This window comes from Acanthaster planci, linkage group LG03 (assembly GCF_054643075.1).
Source record: "Acanthaster planci isolate LZ-2023a linkage group LG03, COTS_SCS, whole genome shotgun sequence".
Taxonomy (NCBI): domain Eukaryota; kingdom Metazoa; phylum Echinodermata; class Asteroidea; order Valvatida; family Acanthasteridae; genus Acanthaster; species Acanthaster planci.
Genome location: NC_141779.1, coordinates 17,411,468 through 17,429,264, shown reverse-complemented (window position 1 = coordinate 17,429,264; position 17,797 = coordinate 17,411,468). Strand labels below are relative to the sequence as shown.

Sequence of the window (17,797 nt, the reverse complement as noted above, 5' to 3'; positions counted from 1 at the left end):
AGCTGGTTTGCTTCCCTTCATAGGATCCTCCCCACCTCAGGAAGGATCGATTTCTGTCGTCAACAGGTCACATGCCTTATGTATGGGACATAATTTGGGTATTAAACTTGACCAAAAGGGATGAGAAAAAGTGTTGACAGTTCTCTGGGTTGGTCACATTTGTGTTATGTCCACACTCTTCTGTATGTGAATTGACATCCCAGGCTAAGGGTCACGTCAAGGTCATCGCAAAGTCACTTTTTAATCCAGTACATGTACTTGGTGATTTGATGTGAATTATATTTTGTTATGCAGAAGTCTGAGAATAGTGACAAAACTTGAACATACTTTCTTTGCTCTTGTACAGAGGTGATTCGCCAGTATACGGTTGAACGGTGATTTTAAAAATGGAAGAAAACAAAACTGGAGAAAAATGTCTACCTTATAATTCAGTGAGACAACACCATTTCTAGAAACCAGTTAATGATGCAGAATAACTGACATTACTCACATACCCCTGTATGGATACTTTGTTGTTTGCACAAAAAGGTCACAAATCCTCATGAAAGTAGACTATTGTTCCACATGCATTTGAAAATCCAACATAAATTGTGTCGAACATTTTAAATGATTTTATTTTTGCTTAAATGTTGGATGACAGGTTTTTTGCTATTGAATAAAAAATGAGATATAATTGGCAATTTAAATGTAGCTCATCGTCAGATTTCCTGATTAAATTATTTAGATTAATACTGATCTATCTGTGTAATTTCATCAAAACATTGTTTACAAAGTCAGGAGTCAATTTTCGAGTTTTCCGTGGTTGGGGGAGATGGCCCATAGATGTATTTTTTGAAAGAAATATTCAATGTTCAGGGAATGAAGAAGGAATCAAGCTGTGAAAGGAACAAAGTAACATTGGCTGGGATTTGTACCAACTTCAATCCTGCCTTCAATCAATTCTGCTAGAACAAAATCACTAAAATGTCAAAGAGGGATCTTGGGCATGAAGGGGATAGACATTGAGATCATTTATTCTTTCTCAAAACAAAAGCTGTTTGTTGGTGTGTTTGTTTGTTGGGTTGTTGGGGTGTTTCTTTGTTTGTTTGTTTGTTGGGGTGTTTGTTTGTTGGCGTTTGTTTGTTTGTTTGTTTGTTTGTTTAAAAGCTGCACTAACCTGGCCACAATTTGTTATTGCTCAGAGTGCAAATTGTAAAATGAAAAGCATTTTAATCTTAGTTTGCCTTTACAGATATGTTCATTTGATTATTGGCATGCTATCACTCTGCATGTACATGTACAGTGTAGTTGTACATTTTAACCACTTACTGCCGGGTGCTTTTAAAAATGCACTACACACGTAAGGGCAATTTTCAAGATTTTCAGTTTTCAAAATTCTTCAAAAATTCATCATTTCATTTAATGGACGTTTACACCCACATGAGTGACTCTTTGGTGGCTACTCTAAGCTGACAGGTAACCTTCATTGACTCCTGAATATTTCAGCCAGGCCTGCCGCCCTGTAAATAGAGCCCAGAATTGTGAGGTGTTGCGTAATTTCCTTTGTCCCCAGTGAATGTGAGTGGCGTCTTTTCAAACGTTGCTGGCTTAGCATGCAGCGGTGCTTTGTCACTCATCAATTGGGCCCTAGAGCACTTTTGTCAGTGGTGCTAATCCGCAGGTGCGCTATGCCAAAAACAGTGGTATAAACAGTGACGGATTACCTTTGAAAAATGCAAGGAAAAACAATGATGGCAATTCCTAGCAGCAGGGCTTTTGTTCCGAGTACAGTCTTTTGTTACACAGACCAGCTCTTTTGTCCCATTTCGGGCACCCTGGCTATGCGTTTAAACCCATGGTGCTCGAAACGGGGTTCCCCAGCAGCAGGTGGTTAAAGGTACAGTGAAATTGGTCCAGGCAAAGGCGTTGGAGGTTTCTTTATTTTCCCTAATTCTGCTGATCTACAGCTAAAATATCAGGGATTTTTTTTTTATTTTCTTGCGTCAAATGAAATTTAGAAATGTCACAAATAGACATTTCACAATGTGCAGTATCATAATTACAGTGCTGGAGTCTTAAATAGTTTGTCACACACAGGGCAAAATGAATTTCAATTGAATTTATGACTTGTATAAAATGTATACATACATTCCAGTTCCTTGGAAAGTACTTGCTAAAGTCGTATACTATACATAGACAAAACCTTTTATATCAAAGTCGATGACTCTTGCATTTAATTATTTCAGTTATTGTGACTTTGTTTGCAAGAGGCAGGCATTTTGTGTATATAGTGTCACAACAATAAGGAACTCATGTTTTCTTATTGATGCATACTTACCATTTCTGTATTATTGGAGGAACAGCCCATTGTGCTCTAAAATTGCAAAAGGATTTGCCATTTGCCTACTGACTGGCATTTGCTTAACAAGGACAGATCCTTCTCATGCTTTGTCCCGTGTGCACTAGTACCTGTGCATTATTTGACTGGTCAAACATGACAATGTTTGAGAGCGAGCATAACAGGTTATTATCGGCTTTGTCTCTTCATTTTGAGCTCCTTTTGGGAATTAAGATCACGGAGTTGAAATCCTCTGGTTTATTCCATCAGCTGCTGTAGTACATTGAGTTGCATTGTACATGTATTTATTTTTGTGGTGAATCCATAAAACTCCAAAGTGCTTAAGCAACAGTGTTGTAGTTGAGTCCATAGTAAGACCTCTCACAAGGTCCTTCACAAGTCCAGTCACAAGATCAGTGTGAAGTGAAAGGGTCAACATTGACAGAGGAATGCTTTTGCCACAGTTCATTTGAAAAGCTTGTGGCTTGGCTTAAAACCGAATGACAAGTCCCACCAAATTACTCCATTTAAGAAGAACAATTCTGTATTTATAGAATTGATCTAAACCATCAACCAATTGCTTGAAAGGTATGACTGTTTGAGGGGTTGTATTTCATAATGAACTTCCTGCCATCGGTGTAAATGATGCTCCATCTGTTTAGTGTAGAATGTGGAGTTACACATGTAAAGGGTCCTTGAGCCAAGTCAAGTGAAAGTTTTGAATGGCAAGAAATCATTAAGTCATTGTGTTTGTTTCACAGTGGGTGGAATACTTAACTTTCAAAAAGGAGACATTGGGAGAGGCTTGTTATGGTATATAAACTTGGTATCAAGGATTTTGTAGGTATTTGATAGTACCTGATCAGTTTTGATCTGAGCATGATTCTGTTCATCTACAACCTCAGCTATGGGTGCCTTTTGTTGGAGTTCAATTTGAAGATTAATAACAGTTGTAACTTGTGACGGGGGTTGCATCGATAGATGAACGTGAGGAGACATTATTCTTAAGCTTATTCATACCCAGTGAAATTCCATCATCTGGTCAAGGCAAATATGTGCACATTTCAACTGACGAACTTAGTCCTGAATGGATATGGACATTACGGTTCACACTTGTGCCATTTATGTGTTGGCTTTTACACACGACATGTCCAAATTCCTTTTGCCAGTCATGTTGTCAAAAGCTGTGCTCCAAAGACTGGTTGGCGAGTGGCGACAGGCAAGAGAGCAGTGGGATATCCAGGTCTTGGGTCCAGGGGGACAGAAAAATTGGAATTTTTGTCCAAAAAGAACTGTTCAAATTTTTTGCCAGTTGAAGATCAATCACCACCCACCCCCCAAAAAAAGTGGTTGTGCCATTTCAAAAGTGCCAAAAAATCGTAAGATGTCTTGAGAAGAGGCTACTGTCCTCCCTGCCCCCCCCGTATGCCACTTTAGGAGGGCCCTTTAGTCAACCTAAGCTTGAAATGTACAGTACTAAGGAATCTATAGAAATCAGCAGCCAGTGGCTTCATGCATTTTCCATAAGCATATGCTGTTTTCAGTCATAATCAATTATTTATGAACTGGCCTATTGCTGCCTGCTCCCAGCTAATGGAGAAAAAAGAGTACTATATCCAAATTGGTTTGTCAATGCGGATTGCTTGCCTGATAACCAGGATTTCAGCCAGCCTTTAAAAATGGGACATCCATGTTTGCCTGGAAGTGAAATACATGGCGTCCAAGTTGCTATCAAAGGTCTTATGCTTGTACATGAATTTCCATAGCAAAACAAGGTAGCCAGAATGGCCTACAGGCTGTCCAAAACATGCCCAGACACCTGTCGGGCTAAAACATAGCTAATGGTGATAACTACCCAAATTGTAGAAAGAAAATTATCCCGCAAGGAGAGTAACTCAGTGCAGTGGCATTTGTTAATTCTTACAGTAATAACTTCAATACAGATAGTATACCTACCTAAACAGAGATCACTGCTTGCCAGCAGCAATAGGAATTGCACGTAAAAAATTGCATGCCGCTCCAATATGGCAAGAAAAAAACAACAGTGACAGCTTTGGACAAGTTTGTCAGTATCTACTAGTAGTAGCACTGATTCTTACTTTGATAAACTGCTTTCTGACATGACCCATCAGCAGCTGTGCAACAACTCACACAATGTATCAGCAGTAATGTAAGGCCGTGTCCGAAACGGGCTTCTAGAGCTACGGCTAGGTCTATTGTCTATGCAGGGTCTATTGTCTATTTTTTCAAGCACCCCTCTAGCCATGCTATGGTATGTTCCTCTCGCAAGTAGTCATACACAGTCTCCTTATATGTAGATAGGCATACGTATGGCATGCACCAAGCTAGATGTGGCACCTCCAGCTGGTGCTTTATCAGCTATTAAAGACCGGCTACGTGACGGCTCTTGACCAGAAGGTAGAGGTGGCTAAACTGTTTTAGGTATTTATGGATATTGTTTAAGGTGTGAGGTGGTAGTGGAGCAAATTCATAGAAAAAAAGAAATTAAAAAAAACAATGGTGAAATGCAAAAGGTTTTTCCTATGGCCAAAGTACAGGTAATTCTTGGGATTTTGTCTGCCACTCGACTGTTGCAGAATTGGTTACACACTGGTTGTATTGCACATGGTCATTGGAAAGAATTGGAATAAAGAGCAGTCACTTTTGAAGGCTTAAAAAGAGAGAGCAAAGTCACTAGAAGAGACCAAAGTCTCAAAACTAAGACAATATTTTCAACCAGCTGTAGGCATCATTATTGCAAACAGCAGATCAGATTACATTTACCAGCAGGCTGGTAAACAACAGAATTACATATCACTGAGGGGTACAGTCAATTTAGTAGAGATATGCTTGCTGTAGGGAAATTGTTATGGTCAACTTCCGTTACTTTAGGGATTTATCTTTGCAGAGAAATTTTCTACCTGGCCAAAATCAATTAATTTATATTGTGTTTATTTTGTATTTTGACGTTAAGAAGTTGCTTTTGTTTTGTCTTGCTTTGTTTTCAGATGCAGATGTGGCATACATTGATAAATAAGTGAACATGATACTTTATCTGTGAGCTAAATACTTTTCTTTGTCTGATGAAACCCCAACTTTGTGGCCATTTTTCTGGATTGAATTCTACTAAATTGTTGATCAAGTTAATTTTCAAACTAATGCATATTTTTCACAGTTTCTGTCTTTCTGTCCATCCCTGTGGACGGAGACTGTCAGTAAACCATTAAAAGCTATCAGGGAGTATCATTAACTCGGTTGATCAGATATAGGGTCACCAGTATTTGGTGCTACCATGTCAGTTATGGGCCAAATGCTCCGTTTGTAGCACAGTTTACCAGTGGCAATGTAAATAATTTGATCACCATTGTGTGCTGAAAAAAAACAAACGACATGTATGCCCTTTACCAGTTACCTTTGCATAGGAAATACAGGAGACAAATTTCCCTTGATGTACCCCCAATACATTACTCGGCTGCTGTCCAAAGATTGTCTTTCTTACATCCATCTAAATGACCACTGCAGCTAAGATGGAGCCGCTTGGCGGAAACCTTGTAATCAGTAGCACCACCACCAAAACTCGACACACCAAGCCTAAAACCCAAAACCTGATATATCCCAAACTCAAACCCTAACCCTAGGCCCAAAACAGAAACTATAATACTCAAAACCCCAAACGAGTAATTTAATGCAGGACGTGTTGCATGGGGTTAGTTTTTTTTTAGCCCTAACAGTCCCAAATCCTCCAATTTCAATACAATTTTACATACACCCTTTGGGGGTTAGGGTTAATTGAACACGAAATTGGAAAGTGTGGATGGTGAAAGATGTGAAAGTTAAAATGAGAAAGATGGATGTAAACAAGACAGTTGTGAACAATTTTGATTTTTATTAACATCACTACTTGGAAGAAAACATAGTTTTGGGGGATTACAAGTACTAAAAAAAATTTACTGCATGATTACACTTTCAACAGAATATGTACAAAGCAAAGTTGTGTGTACACATTTAGAGAAACGTTTTGACAGCACTGATGGATACTTACTGCATGTATTTACCCCATAAACAAAGGTAGTTTTTATGACAATAGTATGGCAGTTGGGTTTACAGATCTCTTTTGTTGATGCCTTTGTTTATAAAACTGAAGGTGCTTATGCATTTTCTTACAGGTTAATTTTTTTTCTGTGCATGTGTTGTTAGGAATCAAAAGTCAAAATATATTGAAATCCCTCCCCCCAAAAAAGAAAGAGAAATGATACAACCAAAAACAAAACAAAATGGGGGAGGTAGCGAGAAAAAGAAGTGGCTGGAATGAGAAAATACTTTTTTTTCTTACCTTGTCCAATCATATTTTGGGGCATCTTTTATCCAGCACAACTAAATTAGGGTCTGTAGGACGATCTCGAGACATTGCTTTGTTAGTGAGGATTTTCACATTCCTTATGCCCCACTTTACAGATGGTGGATAAGAAAAAAAGTTTGTATTCGTTTCATTAGGCCTCTTTCACGAAATGTATTTTGCAAGTTTACATCAAAGAAATCTTTCTCAGGCAGACATGAATGGAACTAATGGTTGATAAAATTGAATGCAATCTAGGAACAAGGAAAGCGATTGACCCCAAAAAAGGACTTATTGGATTTAGAATTGCAGTAATGTTCAAGAAAATTCAATGAGTTATCCTTTTTTAAAAGTGATTTTTCAGATAGCTTTGTCAACGACTGTTATCTTTTTTTGCATGTTATAATTGTTGCAGGTATAAAATTACTTGGTAATTGGCAGTGCTGTGACAAAGTTATTTTTTTCCACAAGTCAAGTCCCAAGTCTTTTTTTCCCCCGGGTCTGTGTAATGTCCTAACTCACATTGTACTTGAACACTTGTTCTTATATCCTTCATTAAGAAAGTTACCTATGTCATTCTTCAAAACAGGCCTAACCCACCCGCCACAGTTTTTCCCCCATCATAATGTTGATTTTTTTAGTGATCAACAGCAATGTTATGAAAACAGACAGGTTTGCTAGTGAAAGTCGCAGATACATTTTTTCCTTGTATTTATATCGGACAAAGGTGGGTGCCAACGAGTCAAATTTGTTCAAGCCATTTTTTTCCAGCTTTTCCGGGTCAAGTCACATGTCATTTTCTTTTTCTCCAGGTCAAGTCTCAATTAAAAAAACTTCTAACTCAATTCTGACTTGTCTGAGCCAGCAATTCATGTTAACAACAATGCTAGTAATTGGACTTTAAAAGACCTACATTTACACAGATGGATAGCTTTATACTCTGTGTTAATATACATTGTTGCCAGTCAGGAAAAACATGAAAAGTACACATCACTCACTGCAAGGCTCTATTCTTGATAATGCGCTATTGTCATGCAAAAACAACTTTAAAATGTACGAGATCTAAATACTGTCAAAATACGTCCTTAATTTTTCAAAATGTATTTTTATTTCCAGGTCAGATTAATATTTACGTAATAGTCAAGGAAAGGATCCTTTAATTTTGTCCCAAAATATTTTGTGTCATTTTTTGTGTGGTGTATTTGATGATTACAACCTCGTCATTCATTTGTTTTTGTCATATAGCCAGTCAAATGAGAGTGCTTCCAAAAAGTCTGTGGCATGGATCCAATGAAGCAGTAAAACCGTACCACTGAGATGGCAGCTTCAACACCCCAAATCATTCCAAAATGTGACCTGTTTGCAATCACAGACATGTACTCTGACAAGAGTATGTAATTGAAGAGGACTTTACATGTACCGTGCGTGTCTTCGATTCTGTTCTCATGATGTGTTAGCAAAACCGTGATAGCATCCGATCAAGAAGATACAGGTCATTGACAATAAATAATATATACCGTATTTAAATTTATTAAAATGTTTTTAATTGAAATTGAATTAGCGAGGTGTAGCACATATTTTGAAGTCACATGGTGAATAGTTGATTCCAGGCTGCCCCATCGGGTCTGGAAGTTCTTCATTGTCCGGAAATGTCAAGGTAAAACTCTTCAAGATTGTCGTGGTGAACAGGAACATTAAGGAGCGAGTCCAATTCTCACCAGGGCATGACCTTTGACCTGTATGACAGGATAAAAAAAGTTATGTATTTATTCTCCCTGTGCAAATCACCCAAGTCAAATGCTAGTTCGGAGTGGGAGAGGTGGAATATGCACAACTAAGGTGTTGGAATTGTCCACCGGAAGGTTTCATCTCACAAGGTGCAAACTTGACACTTAACCATGAATTTGAGAGATCTTCATTTCTAGACATGCCAAAATAACTATGTAGAGACATTTGTGTTTGTAAATGAGATGTCTCCATCTTGGCACCTCTGTTTCTAAACCTCTAGAGAGATCCTTATTTCTAGCATAAATATTAAACTCAAACGTCATAATCTCCCAATGTTTGTGTTTAAGATGTGGTGAAAACGGCACATAGTTTTGGGAAATTTAATACAAAGGCAACCTTTGTTTTGCGTATGGATGTGGCAAGGATTTTTGTAGGGGGTGGGGGTATAAACCACTTTATTTAGGGGGAATTATCTAGGGAGGGGCAAAGCTTTCAGTAATAAACTGATCAACTATTATCCCTTGCCCCCCCCCCTCGTGATGCTCATGGTGTTGCAGTTTTATTTGTACGAGACAATTTTTTTTTTAATCTAAAAATGAATAAAGATTTTGTCAAAGGTATGATTTTCCTTTTCATGCATACATTTTGTTAATGCGTCATCAGGCAAATTTATAGGACTGATTGAACAAATTTTAAAACTGGTACTGCAAGGGGATGCCTGACCTGAGGAAAAGGTGACCAGCCGATTTGATAACTTAAATTTCCCGTCTGCATCTAAAAAGCGACCCGGGTCGAACCGATCTGGCTCTGTCCACAGCTTACTGTCATGGTGAGCTGCATAGATGTTTGTCAAGACATAGCTGCCCTCAGGGATGAGATGGCCCTTGAGAATTGTGTCTTGCATCACACGATGGGGTGCTCCCAGAGCAGAGACAGGGCGATACCGATACGTCTCTGTGATTGTCGCCATGGTAACATGAAGTCTGCTCTTATGTGACAGAGAGGGGATGTTTTCTGTGTGGAATTGAACAATTTGCATAAAAGCTAATGGGAAAGTATCCACTCTGCTTTGACATGGGAGATTATATTTGAATTAAGGCGTCTGTATATAGAATTAATTCTGTGGTTCTCCCTTTTTTACCTCAGGAAGGGTCGTTTGGTTGGGAGAAAAGGGCTAATAAAATTACTTGTTTGCCCCCAGAAATTCGTAAGATTTTTTTCTTGGTAGAAATTCTAGACAGGGTCAGCAGCATAAACAGTTCTTTCTTTCTTGGTCAAAGCCAAAAATAAGGGTCAATTAGACAAGTACAGAATGAGTATGGACAACCTAATCTTGGGTGCAGGGCCTCAAAGAGATGGTTTCGACGCAATACAGTGCTTGCAGTGCAGGGCACCCATAATTTGGTATCAGAGGCTAAATTTACGTCTCTCCACAAGAAAGGAGGGGAATAAATTGAATTTTGCAACAGGACACTTAATACAATAATTCAGATGTGTATGCTCCCAGATTGCGATGTATGCTGTTGGTGCAAGACAGGAATACTAACTACAAACCACTTGCAGCCTGTTTTGGACGATATATTTCAGGTGGTTTGTCAAATACCAGCACAAGTGAGAGGAATACAATGCACATGTAGTTTCATTTCGCTTGACCTCACAAAATACTAATTTACCTGACATTTGAGGTTTAATTTGCATGTACACAGTGCCCGAACACTTTGGATCAACGTACATGTTACTCTGCTATAAGAACTCGACTTTAATCCACTCCAGTAGCTTTAGTACCAGAAGCCTTTGTTTCAAACCAGCCGTGGACAGGGCTCATTCGTTCCTCTGGCAGTGCAGAGCAGCGTGATGTTTTTCTTATCTTACCTGCCCCGACAACTTGGTCTAGTTCGTCTTGGATTCTCCTTTGCCACTGTGGATGGAGCATCACCATTTGTAATGCCCAAAGAAGGCCAAGTAGCGCTGTCTCGCTCCCCACTACAAAGAAGTCAAAGAGCACGTTGATGAAGTGCTCATCGGGAGCTAAGGCGGCAGCAGCTTTTTCTCCTGAACTGCTGTGCTTCCGGTTGTCATGGTTTCCGTCGTCACTGCTGGAGGTGTTGACGGGCTTTGTGAACCGCTGCTGAATGCCCACAATACCATCCAGGTAAGACTCCCAGACGGTGTCGGCCTGGGTTGGCCAGGCCTGGTCTTGGTATCGTTGGCGACGTTTCTGGAGAAGCTCCAAGAAACAATCTGTAAGTTTCTTCTTGCCAGTCATGAACTTTTGGACAAGGAACTTTGGAAGAACCGTTGAGGCCAGGATAAGGACCGGGTTCAGGTGGAGAAACTCGGCTAGAGAATCCCGGAGTTCAATCAGGGACTCATTGTCAACGCAGCTGAAGCCAAACAAGAAGCTGTAAAGGACAGTGACACTGGATGTCATGCCGAGTGTAAATATATGCTAGTTCCCACCTTCGACCCTTCGTTTGTACCTAATCGCGTTTTTGAAATTAGGTTTCTCATTCTCTTTGTAATATTCCAATATATTTTATACTTTTTATTTGTGTAACAATATATGTAGCTTTTTGGTAAGTTTTGTATCTGTTTCAATGAGTGAAAGCAGCTTTAACTTGTACACAGTATTATCAGCCGTACGATCTAGAAAATCCAGCCATTATCTTGGAAGAGAGTATGCCATGGTATAAAATGAATGCGTACCGGTAAATAAATAAAATAAAATAAACAAGCTATCTCCATTTGTACATTAAAAAGACGACTAACGTTTACCCTCTCAATGCAAAAGGTTGAAAAACCTGTTGTCCACTCAACTATTGGAAATCACTCCAAAAAAGGAATCATATGAGGGGCATCTCTTTTTGAGTTGTTACAATGCTTCTTGAAAACGTGGAAATATAGTTTTGTAAGGGACTCGCTCTTCTGGAGAGCTTTTTGCTCTTCTCCATTTGGAGAGTAGAGCAGTCAAATTACGACCAGAGGCGGAGCGACCGGGGTGTGTGGGGGTACGGCAACCCCACCCAATAATTAATTCTAGTCGGAAAATAGAATTTCGATCCAAAAATAAATCCAAAATCAGTTACATAAATGATATACGTTGGTCTTGGGCATTTTCCCTCAAACATGAAATGTAGCTTACCATGGATGTGAATTTTACAGGACACGAGGTTGGCGAACCAGTTACAAGTCGGCAACTTGACTCTGGCACACCCCTCCCCCAAGAAAATGCCTTCGCTACGCCTTTGACTTTGACATTCCCAAAACCCAAGCCTCTTGAATGGAAAACGAGTGGCAAATGCACTTTACGTCACAGTTTTGAGAAATATTATCCTCTAAAATCGGATGATTGTTGAGTACAGAAAACCCAATCAAATTAACTTTCAACATAGTTTTTAATGTTTGTTGGTTGTTCATTTCAATGTATGACACACCCAAAACACGGAAAGGATACTGACTCCTCCCTAAAAATGAAAAACAAAATTTCTGTTGCTTATCCGTACACGAAAAATCCACAGAATACATAGTGAGATACAGTGGTTCTGGCGTTCAGAGGTTTTCCATCACTTTCCGTTAGATACTGGCAAAGCTCCGTCAAGCTCCTCTTAAAGTATTTCTCTCCCTTCTTGCGTCCTATGCCCAGCGTCCGCATGATCTCCACGATGAATTGTCGCTGATACCGGTGGAAAGGGCCGTATTCCAGGGCTACTATTCCTTTAGAGGCACATGAAATAAAGAAGGCTTTTATGTTATAACACAAAAATGTCAAGTTTAGGGTATCAAGAACCACAGATTTATGCGCTGGGTTTTGAGCTTTATTAACAGGGAAGAATTGGTCAGCGCTTTAAATGCTGAGGTGTTATTGTTTCCATAAATTTTCGTACGGTAGCGCATAGCACCGTGATGACTACTTTGTCCTTTTCTGGAGAGGGAATTTAAGGCGGACGAATCAGCCAGTTTTAAAATCCAGTCTTAATTAATTGAATTAGGCCTATATGACCGATAGATTGCAATCAAGTTGTTAGTGAAAAGTACTCTCAGAACTTCAAGTCATTCCCTGTGACTTAGAGATCGTCGTAGGGTGGAAACGAGAGACTGGTGAGTAAAAATGTCAGATTTTTCAAAAATACTCGGTCTCATCGTCAGATCAAAATATTCGCGGACGTCAAATTTGCTTCGCTTTCGCATTTATGAAGTATGAACCGGCCCGTATAGGCAAATGATTTCCGCAATCCTACAAACGACTCGTCCAATAAAGTTTAGTAAGAATAGTTCGTACGAATTGCGAATACATGTATCATGGACGCCATTTTTGTGCTGTAATTAAATTCACTACGGAATTTGCGACAGTGCTCTTCGGAGTATGATACCCTGTTTTGAAAGTTCACCGCTTGAATATTTGTTGTGCCCATCAGGGCATTATTATGTAATACGCACAGTAAGGGACCGATGAAGGGGGGGGTGTCTACAAAAATTCAGTGCCTCTACGAAACTGTCATAATAACCCACACACGACGCACACAGATAAGTGTGTAAAAGCCTACAATCGTGGACTCCCTATTGTTCCTCTTTTGTTTGTACTTTAACTTTTTTAGAAGACCACCCATATGTTTTGTACACAGTTATCAATCGGGGACCCTCTGTCAATCAGGGACCTTATTGTCCTCTATTGTTCAGGGTCCCCAATTGAATGCAGAAACAAACTCACCCCTACAAACATTATACGCTTAAACCAAGTTTTAGCGTCTCAGTATTCGATTTGAGAAAGCTTCAACAGTATCAACTCGGGACTGAATTGCGATTTACCAGCAGGATATTTAATTCGTTCTGGTGCCTTCGGTGGGGTTGAGCCTGCGGATGAACAATGGTATCCATCGTTGTCCATCGAGACTTTTTAGGGGAAAATGAAATACACCCCAAATCCAGCTTCCTCTCATTATTTAAACAAAACGCTCTTTCTTTTCATTTGGGGGAGGGGGCATGGTTTCCGTTGGCCCTCCCCCTGGATCTAACCTTCCGGCGCTGACATAATAACGTGACAAACAAAATGGCTGCACCAGGAAGAGGGGAAGGGAAGAGGAGCTGTTGGTATTCATGTTGTTACTGCTTCGATGTGGGCAATGTTTGAAAGGAGCGCGTAGTCATTCCTGCAGGACAAAATTATTGTGGGTCAGGGGAGGCAGGGGCATGGAGTCTATTCGAACCTAACGGAAGAAGTATTTGCCGAGGACCCCGAGAAAATGCCGCCACTACCATCACGGTTTTATTCCAGAGATATCATATTGTACAGGCCTGGATACTGTGGCTGTCAACTGTCATCCTGCAGAAAAAATGCATGCCTGACTAACTCACTTTAGCCGCATAGTGTACACGTGCCGCCGAGCATACGGATACGCGCCAGCCGCGCAGCATAAGCTTTCGTTCGTCATACACCGTCATAAGACTTCTTCCGCGAAAGACAACAATGCTCGAACACGTTAGTTATTATTTACCGCAGAGCCACGAATAACCAAAATCGTTGCGGTAAAATCGGCTGCACACAGGAGTCATCTGCTTACGCCCTCGTACGGTGGTCACGAATGAACTTTGGCGAAGCAGATAGCGCCTGTATGCGCCAGGCTTGCATGAGATGCACCGTCGCGTTCAAAATGAACAAAGTCGATAAGGTTGTTAACTTTATATTGACAAAATACAATTATCAACTGCTCGAATATGCCGTGTTGATTCATGAAACGTACCTCCATGATCGAACGAACTGAGCGATATTAACCCGCTGTTCCGATATTACCGATTTACTGTGCATCACTCAATCACCTATAGGGCCTACGTTAGTCTCCGTTGCGATGGACCGGAACATCCTCACGCACGCAAGCCAAATTCCACGGCATTCTAAAGATTGGTAAAGCGATGAGTTTGATGGACAGTAGTCGTCGCCTTCATTTGCGACGACTGGTTTTATTTTACTTGATTTTTTTTTTTACAATGATAGACCGACCTTGTCCACAAGTCCCGACGGCAAGAAAATTTGTCATAATATACAAACACCAACAGCTTTGCCGCAAATTAAATTCTCTAAAGAAGTTCGTCATTAACATCAGTTCATTAGGTGACTGTCAGTTTGAATCATCACGTGGTTGCCTTCGTGAATCTGATTAGTTAGGCCTAACTAAAACAAAGCGTATAGTCTTATTGAGTAACGTGGGAATCAGAGATTTAGGAGAAAGAAAATGGGTGCTGTTCTTTTTAGCTTGTCCTTCAAGGCGTTTTGTTTGTCCCTCTAGATGATAATTGAAACCTTTTCTTTTTATAGATAACATACCACGTTTACTGCCAGATCCACTCAAAACCCCCAGAAAGCTGGGCCTATCGTTGAAAACGACCCCCTGGGTAACTAGTGCCTCATGAATGACGTCCACTTCACTCAGAACGAAGATCCGAACAAATCCCAACTAGAGTGCACGTACAGATAGAAAAATTGGAGATGTATCACTTAATAGAGTTATCAGTTAATATTTGGACCGTTGGATGTGACATACATGTACATCACTTGTAATTCTCCCAACAATTCCAAACTTCAGAATTTTACTTGCCAATGAAAGAATTCCACAGACCAGATATACCTGGTATTTTAGCTGCTCTTACACATTCAGCACGTTCAGCATCAAGCATTTTAGTCAGGTCCGTTCTTCTTTCTTAATATGCTCGAATCTCAGAAATACCGCATTTTTAAGCAGGGTGTTTACAATGGGCATATTACACCGGGGAAGACCTCAGATTACCGAACGCTCAAAGAAAAAAAAAATCCGCTTTGGAAATGTGTCTATGTGCAGTGACTTTACGAACAAAACTTTCAAGCTGTCTGCTTTTGTTGGGAATGGAGAAGACTCCCCAGCGACGAAAGCGTAATAAAGATTCTCCAATCATACCTTTATCGTAAGCACAGGTCCATACCTAACAGCAAGTTCACGCAGACGCTGGATCGGGTTACCCCGTAGTTCCAGGAGCGACCCGAGAAAAGGTAAGCCCACCGGCCCTGGTGGTAATCTACCTATGGTTGCACCTCCGAGCAGACGGCGATGGTAACAGTCTACCGAGATACACAGCAAGAGACAGACATTGATGAGCACAGCTAAAAGGATGCCTTGCGTCCCCATCATTGTCCACGGATAGATAAATGGATGCTCTAGTGGTAGAAGCGAACTGCCGCTGGAAGGTGGCAGGTCATCCGAGAACGACCCCTCGCTGTGTCGGTCGGCGTCCATCATCGCATTAAAAATTATCATATTAAGGTCATTGTCGCTTTAAACAATTGTTAACTGACACGTAGCTACTTGACGTCTGAACCTTCACAGCCCGATGGTAACAATTACAATAATGCAAACATGCGTCTCCTGTGGGCGAAATTGCGTACCATTTACCATTTACTATGTTCACGCACATAAACGACCTTTTTTCCACCCGGGCATGCACTGTACTCGCGTGCGTGGGATGCCCTTCAAACCGAGCACCTAATTCACCAACATGCGGATTGTCAATGCGCGTGGTTTAGAAAGGGCAAGGACGGAAGGCTGGTGACAGGAGGCAGTTTGAAAATGGCGCGAACGATAATTGTCCCGCAGGCTGAGCTATAAAAAGCTACAAGAAAAGTGGGGCATCAGTACTGTATGAGCGGCCAACAACGAAAAAAAAAATTCAGCATGCAGAATAGACATATCGTTGCAAACAGAATGCCCAATGTCACCTGTTTTTCGTGAAGCAAGACTATCCAGTATTTTGCTCATTGCTCACACACCCACTCGCTGAGTGCTTTCAAAGCACATGTAGGGGGGGTGCAACTCGATTGGAGTCGTCTGGGCTGTACAATTTACATGTATTTGCAATGCATTACACATGTACCCTGTGATGTGCGCCATTGCGGCGTATGACCTCGTGGGTGGGTGGGTGGTTGATGGAAGGTGCACAAACACTCATCAGTAGCAAACTGACAAAACAGTAGAAGGTGTCATTTGTTATTTGATGCTTAAATAGCTGTGTGACATTAAAACAAAACAGGGCAAAAGTTATTATTTTTGCCTTAGTAACTGGGTAGGCAGGTTTAATAAGTCGTGTTGCTGACACGTAGAGCGCACGGCTTCTACTAATGCACGCACTTCATACATTCTAATTTCAAATTTCAATTTATTTTGTAACCAATTTTGTAGATCACGTATTTGTGTTGCCTCAAATGCCGCATAATGAGCACTGAGCACTGTACTGGCATTGTTATTGAACTTATGTACACTGAAGAGCAGCACAGAATAGATGTTCCTTGAAATTAACGAAAGACAAAACGTCCTTGCCCTTCTCCGTAAATACAAGAGCGTGAGGAGACCAATGTCCAATCATGTTTTATTTCTCCATGGTCCAACTCACGGCAAATGAAAAATGGTTTCATATCTATGATGGTGAATCGAATCGCGCGCTCATCTTTTCAAGCAGCATGCGTGGATCGGAATGTTCGCCTTGATTGAAAGCCAGAAGGGTGTGGGATACGATATTAAGATTTTTGACGAATCCATGACAGCAGCCGTCACCTGCATACGATGGCTACTCAAACTTCCTACCTTGCATCTACCTGCAAGAATACTGTCTACAATTTAGTTATACTAATGATGCATGTTGCACTTGTGCAAACAATTATTCCCGAACACGCAAAATTGTACTACTGCACATACATGTATGTAAAATGGCATGATAAGAACCATCTCAATCACGTCTGTATGGCATCTAAGTAAGGCAAGCCTTTCACTACAAAAAGCCCCTTGGACATTTTATAACGTTTTTAATCGACGTCCCTGCTGCCACGCTAGTTCTCCCAAAATTACTATTTTCGGCTGTTTCTCTAAAAATGGCAAATTTCCAAAATTCATAGGTCAGGACTGAAGAAACCGGGTACATGAAGATAAAAACTTGAAGCTATGCATGGTGCAGATAGACAAAAAAGAGTAGGTTTGCCATAACACCTTGTTGATTGATCTCTTTTGGAAAAGGTATAGTTCTGATAGGTTCCGATATGGTTCTCGCGTTTGGAACGGTGTGCTCTATCTGTTCATCCTCGGGACTGGAGTGCTCGACTTAGTTTGAGCGCTGGTATTTAAGGGCTGTGTGGGGAGCGCTGATGGTAAATAAGGGCTGTGTGGCAATTGGCTTGGATCCCTGGAGCACTCGGGTGTGACACGAATGCTTGACTGTGAGGTCGGTGATGCATGGTGGAGGATGCTGGAGCAGGATTGGCCTGAGCACTGACGCACTAAGGCATGAGAAAGAGGCCTGTGTTGACTGGTGGTAGATTGTGGATGGGGTAGTATCGGGTGCAAGGTAGGTTTCACCTAGAGGAGACCCTAACACCTGAGGAGGTGGCTCAGGTATAGAGGACC

The 17,797-nt window shown here is 40.8% G+C and overlaps 2 protein-coding genes across 5 annotated transcripts in view; one reads left to right on the top strand and one right to left on the bottom strand.

The window, feature by feature from the left end:
* plekha8 (pleckstrin homology domain containing A8) overlaps positions 1–9,001 on the top strand; it is a 21,657-nt gene extending 12,656 nt beyond the window's left edge. For 2 of the 3 annotated variants that reach the window (XM_022223670.2, XM_022223668.2), the window contains exon 13: positions 7,899–9,001. The gene's annotated coding sequence lies outside the window, so the exon portion shown is untranslated. Of the gene's footprint in view, positions 1–23 lie in introns of all 3 variants that reach the window. The other variant, XM_022223669.2, reaches the window with a different exon arrangement.
* On the bottom strand, positions 7,582–17,797 carry LOC110973123 (cytochrome P450 2D19-like). 2 transcript variants are annotated; one of them, XM_087135048.1, is made up of 6 exons: positions 15,308–17,797; positions 14,701–14,830; positions 11,885–12,095; positions 10,254–10,783; positions 9,105–9,395; positions 7,582–8,389 (listed from the first exon to the last, which is right to left on the bottom strand). In XM_087135048.1, exons 1-6 carry the CDS (start codon positions 15,662–15,664, stop codon positions 8,211–8,213), a joined length of 1,698 nt encoding a protein of 565 aa, XP_086991174.1. In that variant the 5' UTR covers positions 15,665–17,797; the 3' UTR covers positions 7,582–8,210. The 2 variants fall into 2 exon arrangements, with proteins under 2 accessions (XP_086991174.1, XP_022079357.1); XM_022223665.2 differs by having other exon boundaries at positions 9,204–9,395.

Bases quoted from the DNA above. Each gene is read 5' to 3' on its own strand.
- LOC110973123 (XM_087135048.1), bottom strand. From the start codon at position 15,664: ATGATAATTTTTAATGCGATGATGGACGCCGACCGACACAGCGAGGGG. The intron at 9,396-10,253 runs GTAAGATAAGAA...AATTCCACACAG, and splicing joins AGACCAAGTTGTCGGGGCAG to AAAACATCCCCTCTCTGTCA. The intron at 8,390-9,104 runs GTCAGGCATCCC...CCTGTCATACAG, and splicing joins GCTGGTCACCTTTTCCTCAG to GTCAAAGGTCATGCCCTGGT.